At 43.1% G+C, this 19,408-nt stretch overlaps 1 protein-coding gene across 1 annotated transcript in view; it reads right to left on the reverse strand.

The window, feature by feature from the left end:
• LOC141139175 (cytochrome P450 2K4-like) overlaps positions 1–18,309 on the reverse strand; it is an 83,239-nt gene extending 64,930 nt beyond the window's left edge. The window contains exons 1-3 of the mRNA XM_073625077.1: positions 18,177–18,309; positions 6,652–6,844; positions 4,125–4,287 (exon numbers count right to left, since the gene is read on the reverse strand). Of these exons, the coding sequence (XP_073481178.1) occupies positions 4,125–4,287; positions 6,652–6,825 (337 nt within the window). The 5' untranslated portion in view covers positions 6,826–6,844; positions 18,177–18,309. The remainder of the gene's footprint in view (positions 1–4,124; positions 4,288–6,651; positions 6,845–18,176) is intronic.
• Positions 18,310–19,408: the final 1,099 nt, after the last annotated feature.

The following is a 19,408-nucleotide window of genomic DNA, read 5'->3' on the forward strand; positions in this document are numbered from 1 at the left end:
AATTATATTTTTAATGATTTATCCAGGCTAAGCACCTTTTAGTTATCTTGAATGAATTACTTTAAAAGTCATTAATTAATCCTGATTCCAACTCCTGTTTCTAGGTGGGGAAACCACTGATCCAAAGGTGTGATGCCACCGGTTCCCTGCAGCCCATTATATAGTGTTCACTTACTATAGGCAGGCTCTGATGTGGACACCCGAAGAAGGACCCAAACCAGGAAGTAAACAGAAGAATTTAAGCTTGGGCTGGAGTATTATATGCAGAGGCTACTGGTAAGCAAAAATGGTATTTAGTTAAGGTTGCTGTTAAATAATTTAGCGATTTTTTCGAGGCTGGAGGGTGGAGATAGGATTCAATACTGGAATGGGGCTTTAAAGTAACACCATCTTCTGGGATCCCCCTGGCACTCCTGGCTTCTACTCTTTGGCAAGTGCCCCCTTAGGAAGCTGCTTCCTATGGGGGCACTTGTGCATTGGCACTCGTCCATTGACACAGACAGGGAGGGGCATAGGGAGGGGGTGGCTAGGGGGGGCTGAAGCCCCGAACGTGACCCTGAAAAGCCCCGAGTCTATGGAATGCTGCATTCCATTGTTAGCCCCGAGCGCCGGCCACCGGGACCGATCTGTTTGCGGGTGCAGCTGAAAGTGGCCGAGTGCGGCCGAAAGTAGCCGAGTCCCCGAGTGCCATAGCAGCCGAGTGCGGCCGAAAGTAGCCGAGTGAGTCCCTAGGTGCCATAGGGGCCGGCTGCGGCCGAAAGTGGCCGAGTGCAGCCGAAAGCAGCCAAGTCCCCGAGTGCCATAGCGGCCGAGTGCAGCCGAAAGTGGCCGAGTGCCGCAGCTCCCGCCTTCTGGAGCAGACGTGTGACGTGACGTCCATTTTAGCCTGCAGGCTGCAGAATGCAGGAACGCTACATCCCTGCTCGGGCGGGCAGTTCTCCTCTCCTCCTCGGCTCCTCCCCTCCTCGACTCCTCTCTGACGGCGACAAGGGACTGACTGCCTGCTGTGACCGCACACCACGGCTGAGCTTAGGTAGGTCGGACACACAGTGCTTGTATGTAGGTCAGTGGTCAGTGTATGTAGGTCAGGCAGGTCAGCGGTCAGAGTATGTAGGTCAGTGTATATAGGTCAGTGTATGTAGGTCAGTGTATGTAGGCCAGTGTATTGCAGAGATAAAACTATAATTCTCCCGCTCTACAAGATTCTGGTCCGCCCGCACCTGGAGTATGCTGTCCAGTTCTGGGCACCAGTCCTCAGGAGGGACGTACTGGAAATGGAGCGAGTACAAAGAAGGGCAACAAAGCTAATAAAGGGTCTGGAGGATCTTAGTTATGAGGAAAGGTTGCGAGCACTGAACTTATTCTCTCTGGAGAAGAGGCGCTTGAGAGGGGATATGATTTCAATTTACAAATACTGTACTGGTGACCCCACAATAGGGATAAAACTTTTTCGCAGAAGAGAGTTTAATAAGACTCGTGGCCACTCATTACAATTAGAAGAAAAGAGGTTTAACCTTAAACTTCGTAGATGGTTCTTTACTGTAAGAGCGGCAAGGATGTGGAATTCCCTTCCACAGGCGGTGGTCTCAGCGGGGAGCATTGATAGCTTCAAGAAACTATTAGATAATCACCTGAATGACCGCAATATACAGGGATATGTAATGTAATACTGACACATAATCACACACATAGGTTGGACTTGATGGACTTGTGTCTTTTTTCAACCTCACCTACTATGTAACTATGTAACTATGTAGGTCAGGTAGGTCAGTGTATGTAGGTCAGTGTATGTAGGTCAGGTAGGTCAGTGTATGTAGGTCAGGCAGGTCAGCGGTCAGTGTATGTAGGTCAATGTATGTAGGTCAGTGTATGCAGATCAGGCAGGTCAGTGGTCAGTGTATGTAGGTCAGGCAGGTCAGTGTATGTAGGTCAGGCAGGTCAGTAGTCAGTGTATGTAGGTCAGTGGTCAGTGTATGTAGGTCAGTGTATGTAGGTCAGTGTATGTAGGTCAGTGGTCAGTGTATGTAGGTCAGTGTATGTAGGTCAGGCAGGTTATTGTATGTAGGTCAGTGGTCAGTGTATGTAGGTCAGTGTATGTAGGTCAGTGGTCAGTGTATGTAGGTCAGTGTATGTAGGTCAGTGCTCAGTGTAAGTAGGTCAGTGTATGTAGGTCAGGCAGGTCAGTGTATGTAGGTCAGGCAGCTTGGTGTAATGGTCAGTGTCAGGCAGGTGTGTTTACTGCTGGTCAGCATTGATGGGCACTGGTAAGTCACACAACCCCAACACCCAGCCCAAAAAAAACCTGCGCCAAACACAACCCCCCCCCGGTTTTTGGACTTCGGGCTGAAACCCCAGGTCTTTTTGCCACCTAGCAACGCCCCTGCAGACGGGGCAGCTCAGCCCTGCCCCCCCACTCCCTCGTCACAGAATTTGATTGACAGCAGTGGGAGCCCATGGCTCCTGCTGCTATTTGTGCAGTGACTAGGAACAGAGCCGGGAGAGCCGCTGCTCTCATGCACATCACTGGATCGAGATCAGGCTCAGGTAAGTATAAGGGGAGACAGGGGGACATATGTAGCACAGAAAGTTTTTTACCTTAATGCATAGAACACAATAAGGTAGAAAACCCTAAGGCTTTATAACTACTTTAGGGACTGGTAACATGCAATATATATAGCATTTGTTCTTGGGTTTAATCATTTTTAATATCATATACTCTAAAAAATTGTAAGTAATCAATTTTCTGTAATACTTCCTTATACCATAAATAAGAGAAGGGTTAGGTAACACTCAAGGTTCTCATCCATACAATTTGAGGGGCTTCAAGTTGCATGATTGGTACAAAGGAAACTTTCAGTGTCTTCTGAGATTAGTAAGTCCTAGTATGGGTCCAGGAGCGTGAAGGCTTTGTAGAAACTTGGGAGGGATGAAGCCCCCAACCCTGGGTCAATGTTTTACCAGTAGTCAGCATCCTGATCGTTCAAATGTGCACAGCCCTTTTGAGTTAAAGTATTACTAAACCCAGTAATATGAAAATAAAATAGTTCATCTGGCCCCCCACCCCGCAGTGCCCACAGCTTATAAATATTTTTGGCTGTTCTGTATACCACGTTTGTGTGATAAACTGCAGGGTCCGCCGTAGTGCTGAGTGTTCAGGTAGGAGGAGATTTCTACTACAGCCTGTGTGTTCATGCTGTTATGAGAGGCGGATCATTCATGAATCAAGATGTGACATCCCACCCACTGTGTTCTTTTAAAATCCTCTGTAGAAGAGAAGTGTATTGAAAGTATGTGAGAGAATGTGCAGGAACCTGAATTAGGTGTCACAAGTTAGACTCCAGTTAGCTGCTTGTGTATTCTTACCTCCTTGCTGCATTGCTTCTCTACCCTGATTCATTTCACATGTGTGGTTTGGCTGTGCTCACCTATGGGCATCACCTGCTATTCTGTGGACCTTTATTTCCTTTCCTTTGATTACTTCCTGGCCTGCCTCCTAGTTTGCTTGCCTATATAAGTCATGCTCAGTATAACCCACATTGAATGAGCAACCTGACAGTTCTCTTTTGCTTGTCTTGTGTCTGACTATCCAGGTACGTACCCCGGCTTAGTTTACCATCTGTGCTTGTTCGCTAGCCGCCCTGACCTCGGCTTGTCTCCTTGATTTCCTTTTGTCTGCTGCTTGTACTCTGCACAGGCAAGTGGTCTCCGCATCCTCAGCTGGGCGAACCTGGGGGCCTTGACCTAGTTCCAGCTTACTGCAAGTCCATCTCCACCATCAGAGGCTCTGGTGAAGAAGCAGCAGACTGGAACTCAGACTCCACACCCTGGGGAACGCCGAGCTGGCAATCTACAAGGGTTCACTATCACAGACGCTTGACATTAGGGTTGGAAAAATGCTCTTAGTAGATTGGCGAACAGTAATGACTAAACTCCATCTGAATACTATCCAAAAGGAAATCAAACATTTTGGCTGGAGTTGAGTTTTAAATATTTATGTAACATAATTTATGAATTTTCCATTCAAGATATTTATATACTGAATGCAGCTCTTTCTAATATGTAACGTGTATCATCTGGTTATTTTAAAACTGTAGGGCTTTTTCATAGAACATTCTGAGATTTACCATTTCCTTTGGATGTTCTAGCAGACATTGCAGTATATGGTCTTTCATAAAATTCCTCGGCATGGTTGATAAGTGCATCTTTAACGGTGTCATAACCACATAGGACAACCATCTTCTCTATACCCAGCTGGATGCTAAACACGGAGCCATACTCCTCAGACAGCTATAAAAACAATGCAACAAAAATTATAATCATGGAAACTATGACATGCATGCTGATAGGTACCTACAGGGAGATTTTAGGTCTTCTTTGAGATGCGTACCTACATGACCAACAGCCCTTAAATTAGATTATGCTTAGATTAGATGCAATCTAATATGATCACTTTAAAGAAGTTTATAGAATTGATGCCTTATTTAAAATTGCCATGTACTTTACAATATTTGCTTTTGGTTACTTTTTATTTCTAATCCATGCAATCGTTTTTAGTGCCAGTGTCTCCATATCGTCTCAGTTCGGATGGTCAAAAAATTTAAAACAGTAAATTGGAATGCATACGTATTGAATTTTTGCTTTTATGTGCTCTGTATCATTGCTTTTTTCTACAGTTGTCCATTAAACCATATAAGCATACTTTGCGGCTACTTTCACACTGGGGCGTTGCCAGTGTTAGCAGTAAAGCGTTGCCCGTTTTAGCAGCACTTTACCGCTGTTATAGTGGCACTTTTCGGGCGGTAGCGGGTGCTTTTAACCCCCAAGAAGGGGCTAAAAAGGGGTTAAAAGCGCCGTGATGCATTGCTTCCGAAGCACTTTTCAGGCGCTTTGAAAGTGCTACCCATGCATTCCAATGGGCAGGGGCAGTGTGGGAGTGGTGTATACACCGCTCCTACACCGCCCAAAGATGCTACTTGCAGGACTTCTTTTCCCGTCCTGCAAGCGCACCGCCCCAGTGTGAATGTGCTCTGGGTTTTACACTGAGGTGGCTGGAGAGGCAGTTTTCAGGCGCTATTGCTAGCGCCAAAATGCCTGAAAACTGCCTCAGTGTGAAAGGGGCCTGCATGGCTCCATGCACTAAGGAATACCCTTATTGTCTAAATGAAATTTATATTTTTGGAATGCATTCTTATGCAAAGTGTTTCATGTTGCTCATAGCCTACTTCCAGCTTCTTTTACTTTCTAGAGTAGAAGGTAGTATAGCTCATCCATAACAGCTATTCCCCTTTGTAACACTTGACACACCCTTTTAGATTGTAAGCCCTAATGAGAAGGGCTCTCTGGGCCCTCCTTTGTTAATTAGTATTATAACTGTACTTCCTGCCTCCATTTTGTAAAGAGCTACACAAACTGTTGGCACTGTAAAATTCCTGTATAATAATAACAATATTACTACTACTACTAATATTACCTGAACAGGAAAAATGCCTAAAATCGACTGGTGTTGATCCCCCAACCCTCTGCTCCATCACCCCATTTATTTTTGCAGCAGGTAATGGATGTTAAGGAAGAGGCACAGGCAATTGTAGTTCATTTTGGTTTTGTGTGGGGCATAGAGCCCAAAATACCAGAAATATAAGAGGGCCTTTAAGTTGGAAGACCTAGTGTGATCAAACCACTTGAAGTGATTCTACATATGGAGACAGATTGTTCATGCGTTTTGGGACATATTTGGTTCACAGTCAGAGAGGATTCCTAATACTGCCCTCTGGTTGTCGGTAGATAACACAAAGCATGTTTGACTCATAGAACGTATGTTCTTTTGAGTTCAAACTATTTGGTAAGCTTACATCTGTCTCGGTGGAAAGTTTTGCTGCACTGGTGTTCCCAGCCCCCCTTTTGTTCAAACATTGAATTGGATGTTTAAGTGGAGGTTTAGAACTTTCCTTCTATTCAATCAACACTGCGGATTGTTCATTTTTTCACGGACATATTTATTTGTATTTTTTCTTTTTTCATAATCACCTTTTTAGTAACATTTAACTTTCAGCTATTTATATGTGTGGAATTTGTGATTTATTAATTTATTTATTTATTTTTACACATTGTATTAATTACTACGTTATATGGTCACATATCAACTAATTTATGGTCATTTGTGATTATTTGTGATATATATACATGTTTTGTTAAGTTTGGTTCAGCCAATTTTAAACACTTTAGTGCTACACTTAGTTACCTTTACACTTGAAGTGATTCTACTGTTAAAACAGATGATGGTATTAAGTTGGATGGCAGGGTCTAGACAACGTTCTGTCAATTCAGTGATTACCTGGCCATCAAACAATGTCTACCTATAGTAGGTATTAACCATTTTTGTATACCATAGTCCTTTTACTGGAGGTTTGGTGACTGATCTATTGTGCCATTTACTGTACAATGGCCATAGTACTCCGTGTTTAACACTACTTATCTGGATTAGAATTCATCTAGTTTATGTGTCATTTCTAGTATTGTCACTTGCTTTCACCACACTTCATATTTTTTTGTTATTAACATCACATTTTACTTAACCAAAAATGTCATTTATTTACTGGTCTTTTTAATAAGTTGAATTTTGTTTACAAAGAACAGCAGAATACGTTTTATTACCTTCATAAAGGCATAGTGAGGTTTTTGTAAGTCAATCATATGCAAGCTTCCAATAAATGGTAGAGGCTTTGGCCCTGGAGGGAAGTTTTTGTACTTTTGTCTTTTTTGGTCATTATAGGTTTTGAACAAAAACAAGATGACTATGATGGACAGAAGAATTGTCACAGGATCCATGACAAATGTGTCTTCGAGTCTAGAGGGAATGGGAAAAAAACATAGAGTTAACAAGAAGCACTGCTCATTGTAATAGACAATATCAGTTTGCTTATTTGTTTGTTCAAGTCCACTCTTACCAAAAAAAATGTTCTGGTTAGGATAAAGCGGTGAAAAGTTTCATATTTCATATTTTTAATACTGGTAAATAACAAGGGGTAATATCCTCGCTCAAAATAGTAGGGTACATAAGAAATAACAGCAGCCAGCATAAATACTGTGATTAAAATATAGCATAAATAGTCCGTATGCAGCTCTAAAAAGTAGGAAGTAGGAAGGACAAGCGGTGAACAGAGGTGAACGAAGGAGCCAAGACCCTCACACCAACTTCATTGAGGGTCAGAAACCTGACAAAGGCAGCAAACCTTCCCTGCACTATCCAAAACTAAAATTGGGACTTGAGTTTACCTTCATATCCAGACAGCAAAACCTCTACGATGGGTCACAGACAGTATTAAAAATATGAAAAGTTCATATGCAGCGCTAAAAAGTAGGAAGTAGATGAAGGACAAGCGGTGAACAGAGGTGAACGAAGGAGCCAAGACCCTCACAACAATTCAGTGAATAAAAGCTAATCTCCTTACCAGAAAGCCAGAAATAACCAGCATATAAGTGTATGGCACATCCAATATCTCCTATAGGCAGCATCATCCACTGTCACACAAAGATCAGCACAACAGACCCTAGGGCAAGGGATTCTCTGCAGGCTTCTCTCCCAGATGGTAATTGACATCAGCTCCGATCACAGTCTGTGATCCATCGTAGAGGTTTTGCTGCCTGGATATGAAGGTAAACTCAAGTCCCAATTTTAGTTTTGGATAGTGCAGGGAAGGTTTGCTGCCTTTGTCAGGTTTCTGTGAGGACATATAGTAATGGAATGCTGAGCAAAAAAAAAAACCTTTTTATAGTAGAGTGAGAAAGGGTCAGAACTTCCTGAAATCTTTTTATTGATCTCTCTAAATTCCCCTTTTCATGGCAGACTTAGTCCATCATATACCTTGGCATACAACTCCGCAGTTGACTGACGGACTTATATAGTCTAAACTACTGAGAGATATTCAACGTGATCTCCAAGCTTGGCATAAAGGCCCGCTTTCCTGGTTCGGCCTGGCCACCATAATAAAAATGAATATCCTTCCTCACATTCTCTACGTCCTACAGACAATTCCTATCCAACTTCCCAAAGCATTTTTCGTTTCATATTGCAGAGCTTGTACGCTTTTCATATTGGGACACAAATGCCACAGACTCAGTTATGATCTACTCACACTGCCTAAACTAAAAGGTGGCATAGGCTTGCCAAATACACATAAGTACTACTTAGCATTCCATATGACAAGAATAGCTGATTGAAATCTACGTGGGAAAACAAAGGCTTGGGTCCAAATAGAAAATGCAGGATCACAAATTCCCCTGTAATTGATTGCCTGGCTGCCTACCAAACATACCCTCAGAAGCCATAAAGACCACCCGACTGTAGACCCATCCCTTCACTGCGTTCACCAAACTTACAAAACCATAGAATTGTCTTCTTTGACTGGCCCGCTTATGCCACGTACACAGGAGTGGAATTTCCGACAGAAAGAGTCAGATGGGAGCTTTTCATCGTATATTCTGATTGTGTGTATGCCCCGGACTTTTTCCGTAGAAAATTCAGACATACTTAGATAGAGAACATGTTCTAAATTTTTCTGATGGAACTAATTACTATCGGTAAAACCGCTCGTCTGTATGCTGTTTCGACATACCAAAAACGACGCATGCTCTGAAGCAAGTACGAGACGAAAGCGATCGGTCTGGTAAAACTAGCGTTCGTAATGGGGATAGCACATTCCGCACGCTGCAAATTCTGTGATCTTTTAATGCAGCGCATCTTTTTGTGCTTTATAATGCTAGAAGAATGAAGTTGTTTTGCTGCTCATATTCTCACAAACTTATTTCTTTATTATTTCTCGTGATCTCATGAATAATCTTTTATTTTTTTAAAGCCAGATCTCCATAATAATTAGAATTATTTTTTATAGTCATCTTTTTTTATTATTTTTTATTTCATCAAGATCTCCTTTTTTTTGAATTATTGAAAAATGATTTTCTAGTGATCTCCATAATTTCTTTTTTATCTTGTATTTATCTTGTATCTTGAATTATCTTGTATTTTTTAACCTCAAAAAGGTTGTTGTTGGTGTTACTTGTTAATTTGACATTGTATTTTTGAAATGTACCTGCCTACTCACAAACAAACTGTCCTATTTGAAGAAAAACACATAGGCAAGTTTTTTCACAAAATAAAATATCCATTTATTCTGGGTAATAAAATAAAGAGGAAAGCAACGCTTGATAAACTTTTGGAATTTGCGAAGCCTTTTGGCCCCCAGGGCAGACATCAAGTCCGTGGAGAAAAAATTGTTAGCTTGAGGAGTCCATACAATTTGGAGCCCAATTTGTTCCAGGACTCCCAGAGATCAGGACCAGCAGCAGATGACATATATGTCCCCAAGCTGTGGTACTACACCAGCCTGCGTCTTCTGTCAGACCAGACTGAAGCCAGGTCATCACTTTCTTCTCTTTACTGCAGCCTTCCCTCCACGCTTCCTTGCACCCTTCCCTGCAGCCTTCCCTGCAGCCTTCCTTGGAGGCTGTGGCTCTGGTGGTGGACTTGTGGCAGGAGGAGGATGAGGATGGGCAAGCTCATATACGTGGCTGTTCTCAGTCAGCTGGCCCCTCAACCCCTTCTCAAGGGCTTCACCAAAAATTCCCTCACAGAGGAGGCTTCGGCCCTTCATCAATTTCTGCAATCTAGTGGCTAGATAGCAGCCATAGGCCTCTTCAGTGTCGGGGGAGCTTCTGAGGACATCACTTGCTTCCCTAATGAGGCCCAATGCTGTCTCCTCCATGATCGTCCTCTTCCTGGGCCTTTTTGTTGTAAGGCGGAGGGGAGGCGCCTGAGATGGGGTGAAGCTCCTACTGGGCCCAGCCACCTCCTGGCTGACACTGGACCTGCCCACCTCCTGGCTGACACTGGGCACGGCCACCTCCTGGCTGACACTGGGCACGGCCACCTCCTGGCTGAAACTGGGCATAGCCACCTCCTGGCTAACACTGGGCCCACCCACCTCCTGGCTGACACTGGGCACGGCCACCTCCTGGCTGACGTTGGGCACGGCCACCTCCTGGCTGCCACGTTCCAGACCCTCCTGAGCTTATCCTGTGTATAAAAAAGGGACATAGTTTTAGTTTTTGGTTCATCAATCACACAATTTTCTGCTCATGACTTGCAAATTGAATGTTAATAAATAGAAAAGGCATTCTGACCCCAGCATTTTTCATTCTCGTCCCAAACATTTTTGGCCACTACTGTCTATTGATATGTAAATCACTTTTTTTTAAATCATTGATTTGTTATCAATTATAACATCCACTTAACATCATTAATATTAGGACAATAAATATGTAAAAAAATAATATACCTGACTACAGCTGGGTGCATCCACTTCTTCCAGGATGGAAGGCCCAGGTTGTTCCTCATCAGCCTCTGCTGGGGTTGAGGGAAGGCTGCAGGGAAGGGTAGAAAGTGATTCCCTGGATTCAGTCTGGTTGTCCAGAAACCGCAGTTTGTACCACAGCCTGGGTACATACACTTGCACTGCTGCTGCTCCTGATCTGGGTGATTTCTGGATCTTATTATGCTCCTTCTTATACATGTTCCTCAAGATCCCAATTTTCTTTTCCAAGAACACGATGGTTGTATCGGGGACCCGAGTCTTCACAAATTCCAGAAGTTTCTCCAGCGTTGATCTCCTAGCTTATTTATTATAATATAAGCTGTGTTTCACCTCCCACAAATTCCTCATCTCCCTGTACCTGTTTATGAAACTGGCCATGAATTCTGGGTCCTATGAAGTGATTCATATTTGCTGTAAGACAATACACAAGACAAAAACACTAATGTCAGCCTAAACTCTCATAATCTTATCCCAATATAGGCCTCAATCTTGAAGCAGTATAGGCCACTGTGATGGGCCAAGTTCAAATGTTACCTTCGTTTAGGATGCTCGCCACTTCCCTTCATCCTTCCTCCGCACACAGATCGTACGTATGACACATGCGTGTTAGCTTGATATACACTGCGCATGCGTGAAACTCCGCCCGCATCGCCCGCCCCTGACGTTCTTTCTAGAATATTCCCCGCCCCTTCTCTCTTTGGCGCACAGTAGAAGACACAGCAGGTGTGTGCTAATTCGAGTAACAAGGAGAAGGAAAGCCCGGAGCCCAAAACGACCCGATCCCGGAGGAGAAGATTTAAGGCCTCCAATATGGTCTTTGTAGAGATGGTGGAGACGGTGGACATCTTGAGGAGGAACGACTATGATGGGAAGCATGGACCGTACACCAACCCTATTGAGAGAAAGGCCAAGATCATGACTAAAGTTGTGAAGAGTCTGTGGCAGAATTTTGGGATATGACGATCCAAGGAGCAATTAAGGAAACACTGGTCAGACCTCAAACTGAGAGAGCAGGATCAGTATAGAAAAATCAAGAGAGTGCTTCTAAAAAGTAAGTACTTGTCGTGTTATTATTATTACTTGCATGCTGCACTATGTGCTTTTCTCTACTGTTGTACAGTTTAAAATGGCGACTTTTATGTTCGTGGGCACAGTAATCGGTCATAGGAAACATTGTTTGCTCATTAAATATGATGTTTTGGGCAGATACAGGTTAAATACATTTGGTCATGCCTATTTGTATAACAAAAAGTTTTGTTCATTGCTGTCTAGATATGTTTGTAATTTGTAATATGTTTGTAACTAGAATGAAATACAAGTTTAATTCAGTGTAATGTAAGGAGAGGACACTCAGCAGTTGTTTACAGATCTCGACTCAGGAGCACTAGTGTGGGACACAAGAACAAATTTTTTAAGGTGTCCCACACAGGTGCTCCAGTAGATACTTGGGGTGTCTCCATGTGTGAAAATTATCAGAAAAAGGTAAGTATTTCAGCTTTGGTAAGGTAAAAATTAATGTCTTCAGCTTGGAACTCTGCCCAAAACAGACAATTGTACCCCACTTCCCAGTAATGTTTCATATTCCTATTTCTGGGTTCATATATCTGTGTGCTAAGTATACCTTTTGTTTCATTCTCATAGGGGAGAAAAGACTCGGAGGACACCACTCAGAGGACACCAGGAACCCCACACCTCACAAAAAAGGGGAACTCATCACAAGACCACACCCCGAGGGTCTGGAGGAAGGAGAGGTGGAGGAAGTTGGAGAAATTGTCACCACAACAGGTGAGTGTCTGACACCCCAGCTTCAGGTAATATATGTATGCCTGCATATTTATAATACATATTTTTACACCAATTTTTAGGTGATGTGCTGGTTGTGGAAGAGCAAGCTGAACATTTCACAAGTGACAGTGCACAAAGGCTAATCCATGACATCATGGTGTGGAATTGTGAAATTGACATCATAAGGAATAAACTGAATGTTATGGAACAACAACTTAAGAACATGATTGATGTGTTGGGGAGATCTGAATTTCTTCAAAATGCCACCATTTTAACATTTATTGGACTAAACCAAATTTTTGTTTTACAATTTAACCGCTTCAATACCGGGCCAATTCTGACACTTTGCTCCTACATGTAAAAATCATCATTTTTTGCTAGAAAATTACATAGAACCCCCAAACATTATATATGTTTTTTTAGAAAAGACCCTAGAGAATACAATGGCGGTTGTTGCAACTTTTTATCTCACACAGTATTTGCGCAGGAATTTTTCGAACCCATTTTTTTGGGGAAAAAAACTGTTTTGTGTTTAAAAAAATAACAAAACAGTAAAGTTAGCCCAATGTTTTTGCATTTTGTGAAAGATGAAGTTACGCCGAGTAAATAGATACCTAACATGTCACGCTTCAAAATTGCACACGCTCGTGGAATGGCGCCAATGTTCGGTACTTAAAAATCCCCATAGGCGACGCTTGAAATTTTTTTACTGGTTGCATGTTTGGAGTTACAGAGGAGGTCTAGGGCCAAAATTATTGCTCTCGCTCCAACGTTCGCGGCGATACCTCACATGTATGGTTTGAACACCGTTTTCATATGTGGGCGGGACTTACGTATGCGTTCGAGCACACGGGGACAGCGGCGCTTTAAAAAAAAAAAAATTATTTTTTATTGTTAATTATATATATATATTTTTTTATTTTGACACTTTTTTGAAAAAAAAAAATTATCACTTTTAACACTTTGTAAACATCCCTTGTAATAGCAATATAACATGACAGGTGCTCTTAATAGTGAGATATGGGGTCAATAAGACCCCATATCTCACCACTAGGCTGGGAAGCCTGAAATAAAAAAAAATAAATAAAACGATCGCCAAGCCGGCTTCCAAGGCTTCCAAGCCGAAGCGGCGCCGTTTTTTTTAATGGAGAGGCCGGGCGTGACATCATAACATCGCGCCCGGCCTCCAACGATCATAGAGACTCCGAGGACCATCTGGTCCGCCGGAAATCTCTATGATCTACATCCGGCGCCGGCGGATCCACTCTCCGCCTCACCGATCGTAACGGTGAGTCGGAGCAGGCACCGGAGGGCGGCGGGAGGGGGGGACGTCCCCTCTCGCCTCCCATAGGAACGATCAAGCGGTGGAACGGCCGCTATGATCATTCCTATGGTGTAGAGATTCGCCGGCTGAAACTGGCAATATCTGAATAATGTTTGTAACTACAGGCATCATTCAGATATACCTGCTCAAAGCCAAGGACGTCATATGACGTCCTTGGTATTAAAGTGGTTAAAAGCCACATTTTGAAGATGAACATGGTGTGTCAACATGTGCCATCAGGGGATATCAATGTACACGTTTTGTAGGTGCAACCCCTTCCTCATAACTCTAGTAGATGAGAGGAAGGGGTTGCACCCCTAAAACACGTCCATTGATCCCCCATGATGGGAGATAGCACATGTTGACATTAGGCATGGGATCCGGAGGGAAATACCCATTTTGACTCCAAAATTGTGTGCATCTATGGGGTGTTTGTGGGAAATTTGAGCGCCGCTTTACGCCTCATAATGCACTGTGAGATCGCAGTGCATTGCTGTATGATGATTGGCCAAAGCATGCACCTGACCTGCATGCTTTGGCCAATCACAGCGCTCTCTGCTGAGAGAACCATAATTGGCCAAAGGCAGGGTGCCTTTGGCTAATCATGGCTCAGGGGGACTAAGTCCACGCCCCACACTATATAAGGCTGCTTACATAGCAGCCATGTATAGTGTGTGGACAGAGATAGATTGAGCTAGATTAGTCAGGCAGGTTAGTTAGTGGCAGTGTATTTAATATATATATATATATATATATATATATATATATATATATATATATATACAGTCTAGTATATATATATATATATATATATATATATATATATATACATATACTCTGCATTCAGTGTAGACTATATTCAGTCAGTGCAGGCAGTGTAGTATATATAACACAGTGTATTGAAGTGGTTAAGGGGAACTCTGCGCCAAAATGAAAAAAATGGCATGGGGTCCCCCCAAAATCCATACCAGGCCTTTCAGGTCTGGTATGGGTTTTAAGGGGAACCCCCGAGCCAAAATTTAAAAAAGAAATGGCATGGGGGTCCCCTCAAAAATCCATGCCAGGCCCATCAAGTGTGGTATGCATTTTAAGGGGAACACCGCACCAATTTAAAAAAAAAATGGCATGGGGGTCCCCCCAAAATCCATACCAGACTCTTATCCGAGCATGCAACCTGGCAGGCTGCAAGAAAAGGGGGGGCAAGGGATGGCCCCCCTCCTGAACCATACCAGGCCACATGCCCTCAACATATATATATATATATATATATATATATATATATATATATATATATATATATATATATATATATATATATATATATATATGCATTTTGCCTCTGGGGACATCTTAATGGCCAATATAGACTGATGTTGGGCTCCGTTGTTCGGTTTCCTGTGTGATTCTGTGCATTTCGGTTACTTTACATCATCAGCACCTGCATCCTTGATCTTCCTTTCCCCCAATCCAGTTATTTCATCCTAGTTTACATTCCAATTCATTCTCCAACTGGGGCTTCTAGGGGGGCGCTCCCTGAGAGACATCTAGTGTGGGCATGCTCATTCACTTTAGATGCGCACGCATCCACACACTCACTGTTCCAGTGAGTTTCACATCGCAGCGGTCGGAAGTAGCGGGTGGAATGCATACACACACGCACTTCCGGGCCGTGTCTTCTGCGCACGACATCAATCTTTCGGCGTGCACGTAAGCGGAAGTGATGCCTGAGCTGGCCGGAAATCGCCGGTGGATCGCAAATACACCCGCACTTCCTCGTTATCGGAGCGGCGTGCTTTCCACTGGCGAAGGACGCCTTCTGAAGGTGCCACTCAGGGGTTCTCCCCTGAAACGCGTCAGCCATCGCTGTATGCACTTGATGTCAGGTCCTGATTTGCCGATGTTCAGAACTGCGCACCTGCAATATTGCCAATGCCTGTTATCTTTGCTCGTTTATGAATATATAATTTGCTGTTTTACATTTCATTAAAGCTTTACCAGTGGTAATGCACTAGGTCGGTGCGCCCTCCTTTTTTCTTTTTTTTTTTTTTTTGCTTTGGGGTCCCCCAAAGCACCTTGTCCCCATGTTGATGGGGACAAGGGCCTCATCCCCACAACCCTTGCCTGGTGGTTGTGGGGGTCTGCGGGTGGGGGGCTTATCAGAATCTGGAAGCTTCCTTTAACAAGAGGGCCCTCAGACCACGCCCCCCCTACCTATGGATATGGGGTACATTGTAACCCTACCCATTCACCAAAAAAGTGTCAAAAAAGTAAAAACGATAGGAGGCAGTTCCTTTATTAAAAAAAAAAGTGTTCTGCAATGTAAATCCATCGTCAATCATGGCGTCAGACGGTCCCCAAAAAAAAAATTACGGAAGAACTCCGCCTCCATGGAAGGCGTCCCACCGACTGCAGTCTTTTTGCGGTGACAGCTGTTATATAGCCAAGGGCAGGGCCACCCAGTGATGTAACTGGGTAACCCCACCCCCTTCTGATACCATGTGATGTCAGAGGGGGCAGGGTTACCTGTGTACGTCACCAGGTGGCCTTGCCATTGGCTATATAACAGCTGTCAAAGCGAAAAGATTGCAGTCGGCGAGGCGCCTCACATGGAGGTGGAGGTTTTCATTTTTTTTCTCTGGACCGTCGGTGCCGTGCTTGACGGTGGATTTACATTGCGGGACACTTTTTTTTTAATAAATGAATTGTCAACTGTCTCCTGTCATTTTTACTTTTCTGACACTTTTTTGGTGAATAAGTAGGGGGGGGCGAGATCTGGGATCCCCCTTGTTAAAGGGGGCTTCCAGATTCCGACAAGCACCCTGCCCACATACCTTCACAACCACTGGGCAAGGGTTGTGGGGATGAGGCCCTTGTCCCCATCAACATGGGGACAAGGTGCTTTGAGGGGGATGCCAAAGCACCCTACCCATGTTGAGGGCAAGGGCACAGTATGGATGTTGGGGAGGGCCCTACGCCATTTGTTTTTTTACATTTTGGCATGGAGTTACCCTTAATATCTATACCATACCTGAAAGGCCTGGTAAAGGATGGGGGGGGGGGGGCATGCTGTTTTTTTTCAATGATTTTTTTATGAATATTGCTGGGATATGGCAATACATTACAGCCGCAAGCAATTTTCAATGACATTTTTTTCTTTAGAAATGTAGTTTTGCTGTGGTACTGTTATAAACATGGGAAAGATGCACTACTTTACAAACAGACTAATGCCCCGTACACACGGTCGGATTTTCCGATGGAAAATGTGTGATAGGACCTTGTTGTCGGAAATTCAGACCATGTGTAGGCTCCATCATACATTTTCCATCGGATTTTCCGACACACAAAGTTTGAAAGCAGGATATAACATTTTCCGACAACAAAATCCGTTGTCGGAAATTCTGATCGTGTGTACACAAATCCGAAGCACAAAGTGCCACGCATGCTCAGAATAAATAAAGAGATGAAAGCTATTGGCCACTGCCCCGTTTATAGTCCCGACGTACGTGTTTTACGTCACCGCATTTAGAACGATCGGATTTTCCGACAACTTTGTGTGACCATGTGTATGCAAGACAAGTTTGAGCCAACATCCGTCGGAAAAAATCCTAGGATTTTGTTGTCGGAATGTCCGAACAAAGTCCGACCATGTGTACGGGGCATAAGGGGACCCCCAGGCACAATATTTAAAGGAATATTTTATTTTTATTGTTTCACTTTAAACATTATTAAAATCACTGCTCCTGAAAAAACGTCAGTTTTAAAAACTTTTTTTTGCATTGATACATGTCCCCGGGGCAGTACCCGGATCCCCACACACTTTTTATGGCAATAGCTTGCATATAAGCCTTTAAAATGAGCACTTTTCATGTTCGTGTCCCATAGACTTTGACAGTGTTCCATGTTCGCTGACCTTGCCAGCATAAAAGTGGCTGTAATGGGTTATGCCCTTGATGGAAATCGGAAGTAGGCGGCCTGTCCAGCACTTATGGTAAGCACAGGCCCCCTTTGGAATTGTGTGCTCATAGTACAACTGTGACTGGCACTGGTTTAAAAGTGTTCACATGTTGTGTTGGATTTTAATAAAGCTGTGGACTTGCCCTTTCCAACCTAATGGTTGTAATTGTGTTGATTTAATGGGGTAAAGGGGCAAGGGTGAAGAGTGAAGGTTTTTTCTATACATGTATGTTCACATGTCATTTGTACCAGGCCCATTGCGCCTCAGCAGTTATGTTCTGGTGCGAACCGAACCGGGTGATGTTTTGCTCATCCCTAATCATAATAAGCTGCAACTATACACTAATAGACACAATTAAACAATTAGGTGGTTATTAGACAACATCTGAATAACCAAGAATTGGCTTCAACCAAACAAATAAAAGCATTTTAAAAACACACTCAAACTAGGGAAAACAATACTGCGGTGCTGCAGTGCTTTCACTTGCTAGTTTTCAACTTTATTTTTATCAGCTGTAGGACACAGCATCATGATAGTTACCCTGCGCGATTTCTGCTTTACACAGGACGCTCTGCACAATTCCCTATCTGGTAGTCTCAATTGTAGGGAGGAGACATTGATCAGCTCTGTAATCTTTATCTTTGTGTTGATACAGTGAACAGGTATGCTATTGGTATCTATATTGTGTATGCTTATATTGTTCACACACAAACATAAAAAAATCAACAATTTTAGAGATCCTAACCTTCACTGCTGGTGTTCTGAAAACAGGCTGGTCTCTTCTTGGATGTTCCTCCCTGTTGTCCTGCTTTGTATATCTATGTGTGGAGCTTTATATTAACAGCCTGTTAATATTTGACTCCACAAAGCTCCAGGCTACACCTTCTCTCCTCCCCTGGAAAAAAAACACACAACATGCAGTACAATGTCCACAGGGTGATGACCAAGCAAAACATTTGTTTTGAATAACACTGTTTAACACTATACCTGCCAACATTCATGTATACGAGAAATACTTAAGAAACACTGGTATCTCCTTACCAATGACCCCATCCTTTGCAAATATACAGGCTCTAAACCCAATATTACTTTTAGGAGGGCAAGATCACTTAGGGATAGATTGATACAGAGACATTTTACTGAGACAGCCAGGGAAGATACCACCTCGAGAGGAACATGGCAATGTGGTTCATGTGCTTTTTGTCCATGGATAAATGAAAATCATGCAATGTATCTGTAAAACGGCAGATTACACTCTGTGATACACCACGTCAACTGTCAGACGGAGGACGTGGTGTACATTATGTTTTGCGAATGTGGTAGTTTCTAACTGGGCAAAACCAAACAAGCTTTTTGGCGTTGAATCAAGGATCACATATATTGAATCAATAGTAATCAACTGCTGACTAGGGATGAGCTTTGAACTCATGTTCGACTCGAACATCGGCTGTTCGCCATTTCGCCAAACAGCGAACAATTTGGGGTGTTCGCGGCATATTCGAAAGCCGCAAAACACCCTTTAAAAGTCTATGGGAGAAATCAAAAGTGCTAATTTTATAGGTTTATATGCATGGTATTGTCATAAAAAGTGTTTGTGGACCTGGGTCCTGCCCCAGGGGACATGGATCAATGCAAAAAAAGTTTTAAAAACGGAAGTTTTTTCGGGAGCAGTGATTTTAATAATGCTTAAAGTGAAGCAATAAAAGTGTAATATTCCTTTAAATTTCGTACCTGGGGGGTGTCTATAGTATGCCTGTAAAGGGGTGCATGTTTCCCGTGTTTAGAACAGTTTGACAGCAAAATGACATTTCAAAGGAAAAAAGTCATTTAAAACTACTTGCGGCTATTAATGAATTGTCGGTCCGACAATACACATAAAGTTCATTGATAAAAACGGCCTGGAAATTCCCCACAGGGGAACCCCGAACCAACATTAAAAAAAAAAAATGACGCGGGGGGGTCCCCGTAAATTCCATA

Source organism: Aquarana catesbeiana, linkage group LG04 (assembly GCF_042186555.1).
Source record: "Aquarana catesbeiana isolate 2022-GZ linkage group LG04, ASM4218655v1, whole genome shotgun sequence".
Taxonomy (NCBI): domain Eukaryota; kingdom Metazoa; phylum Chordata; class Amphibia; order Anura; family Ranidae; genus Aquarana; species Aquarana catesbeiana.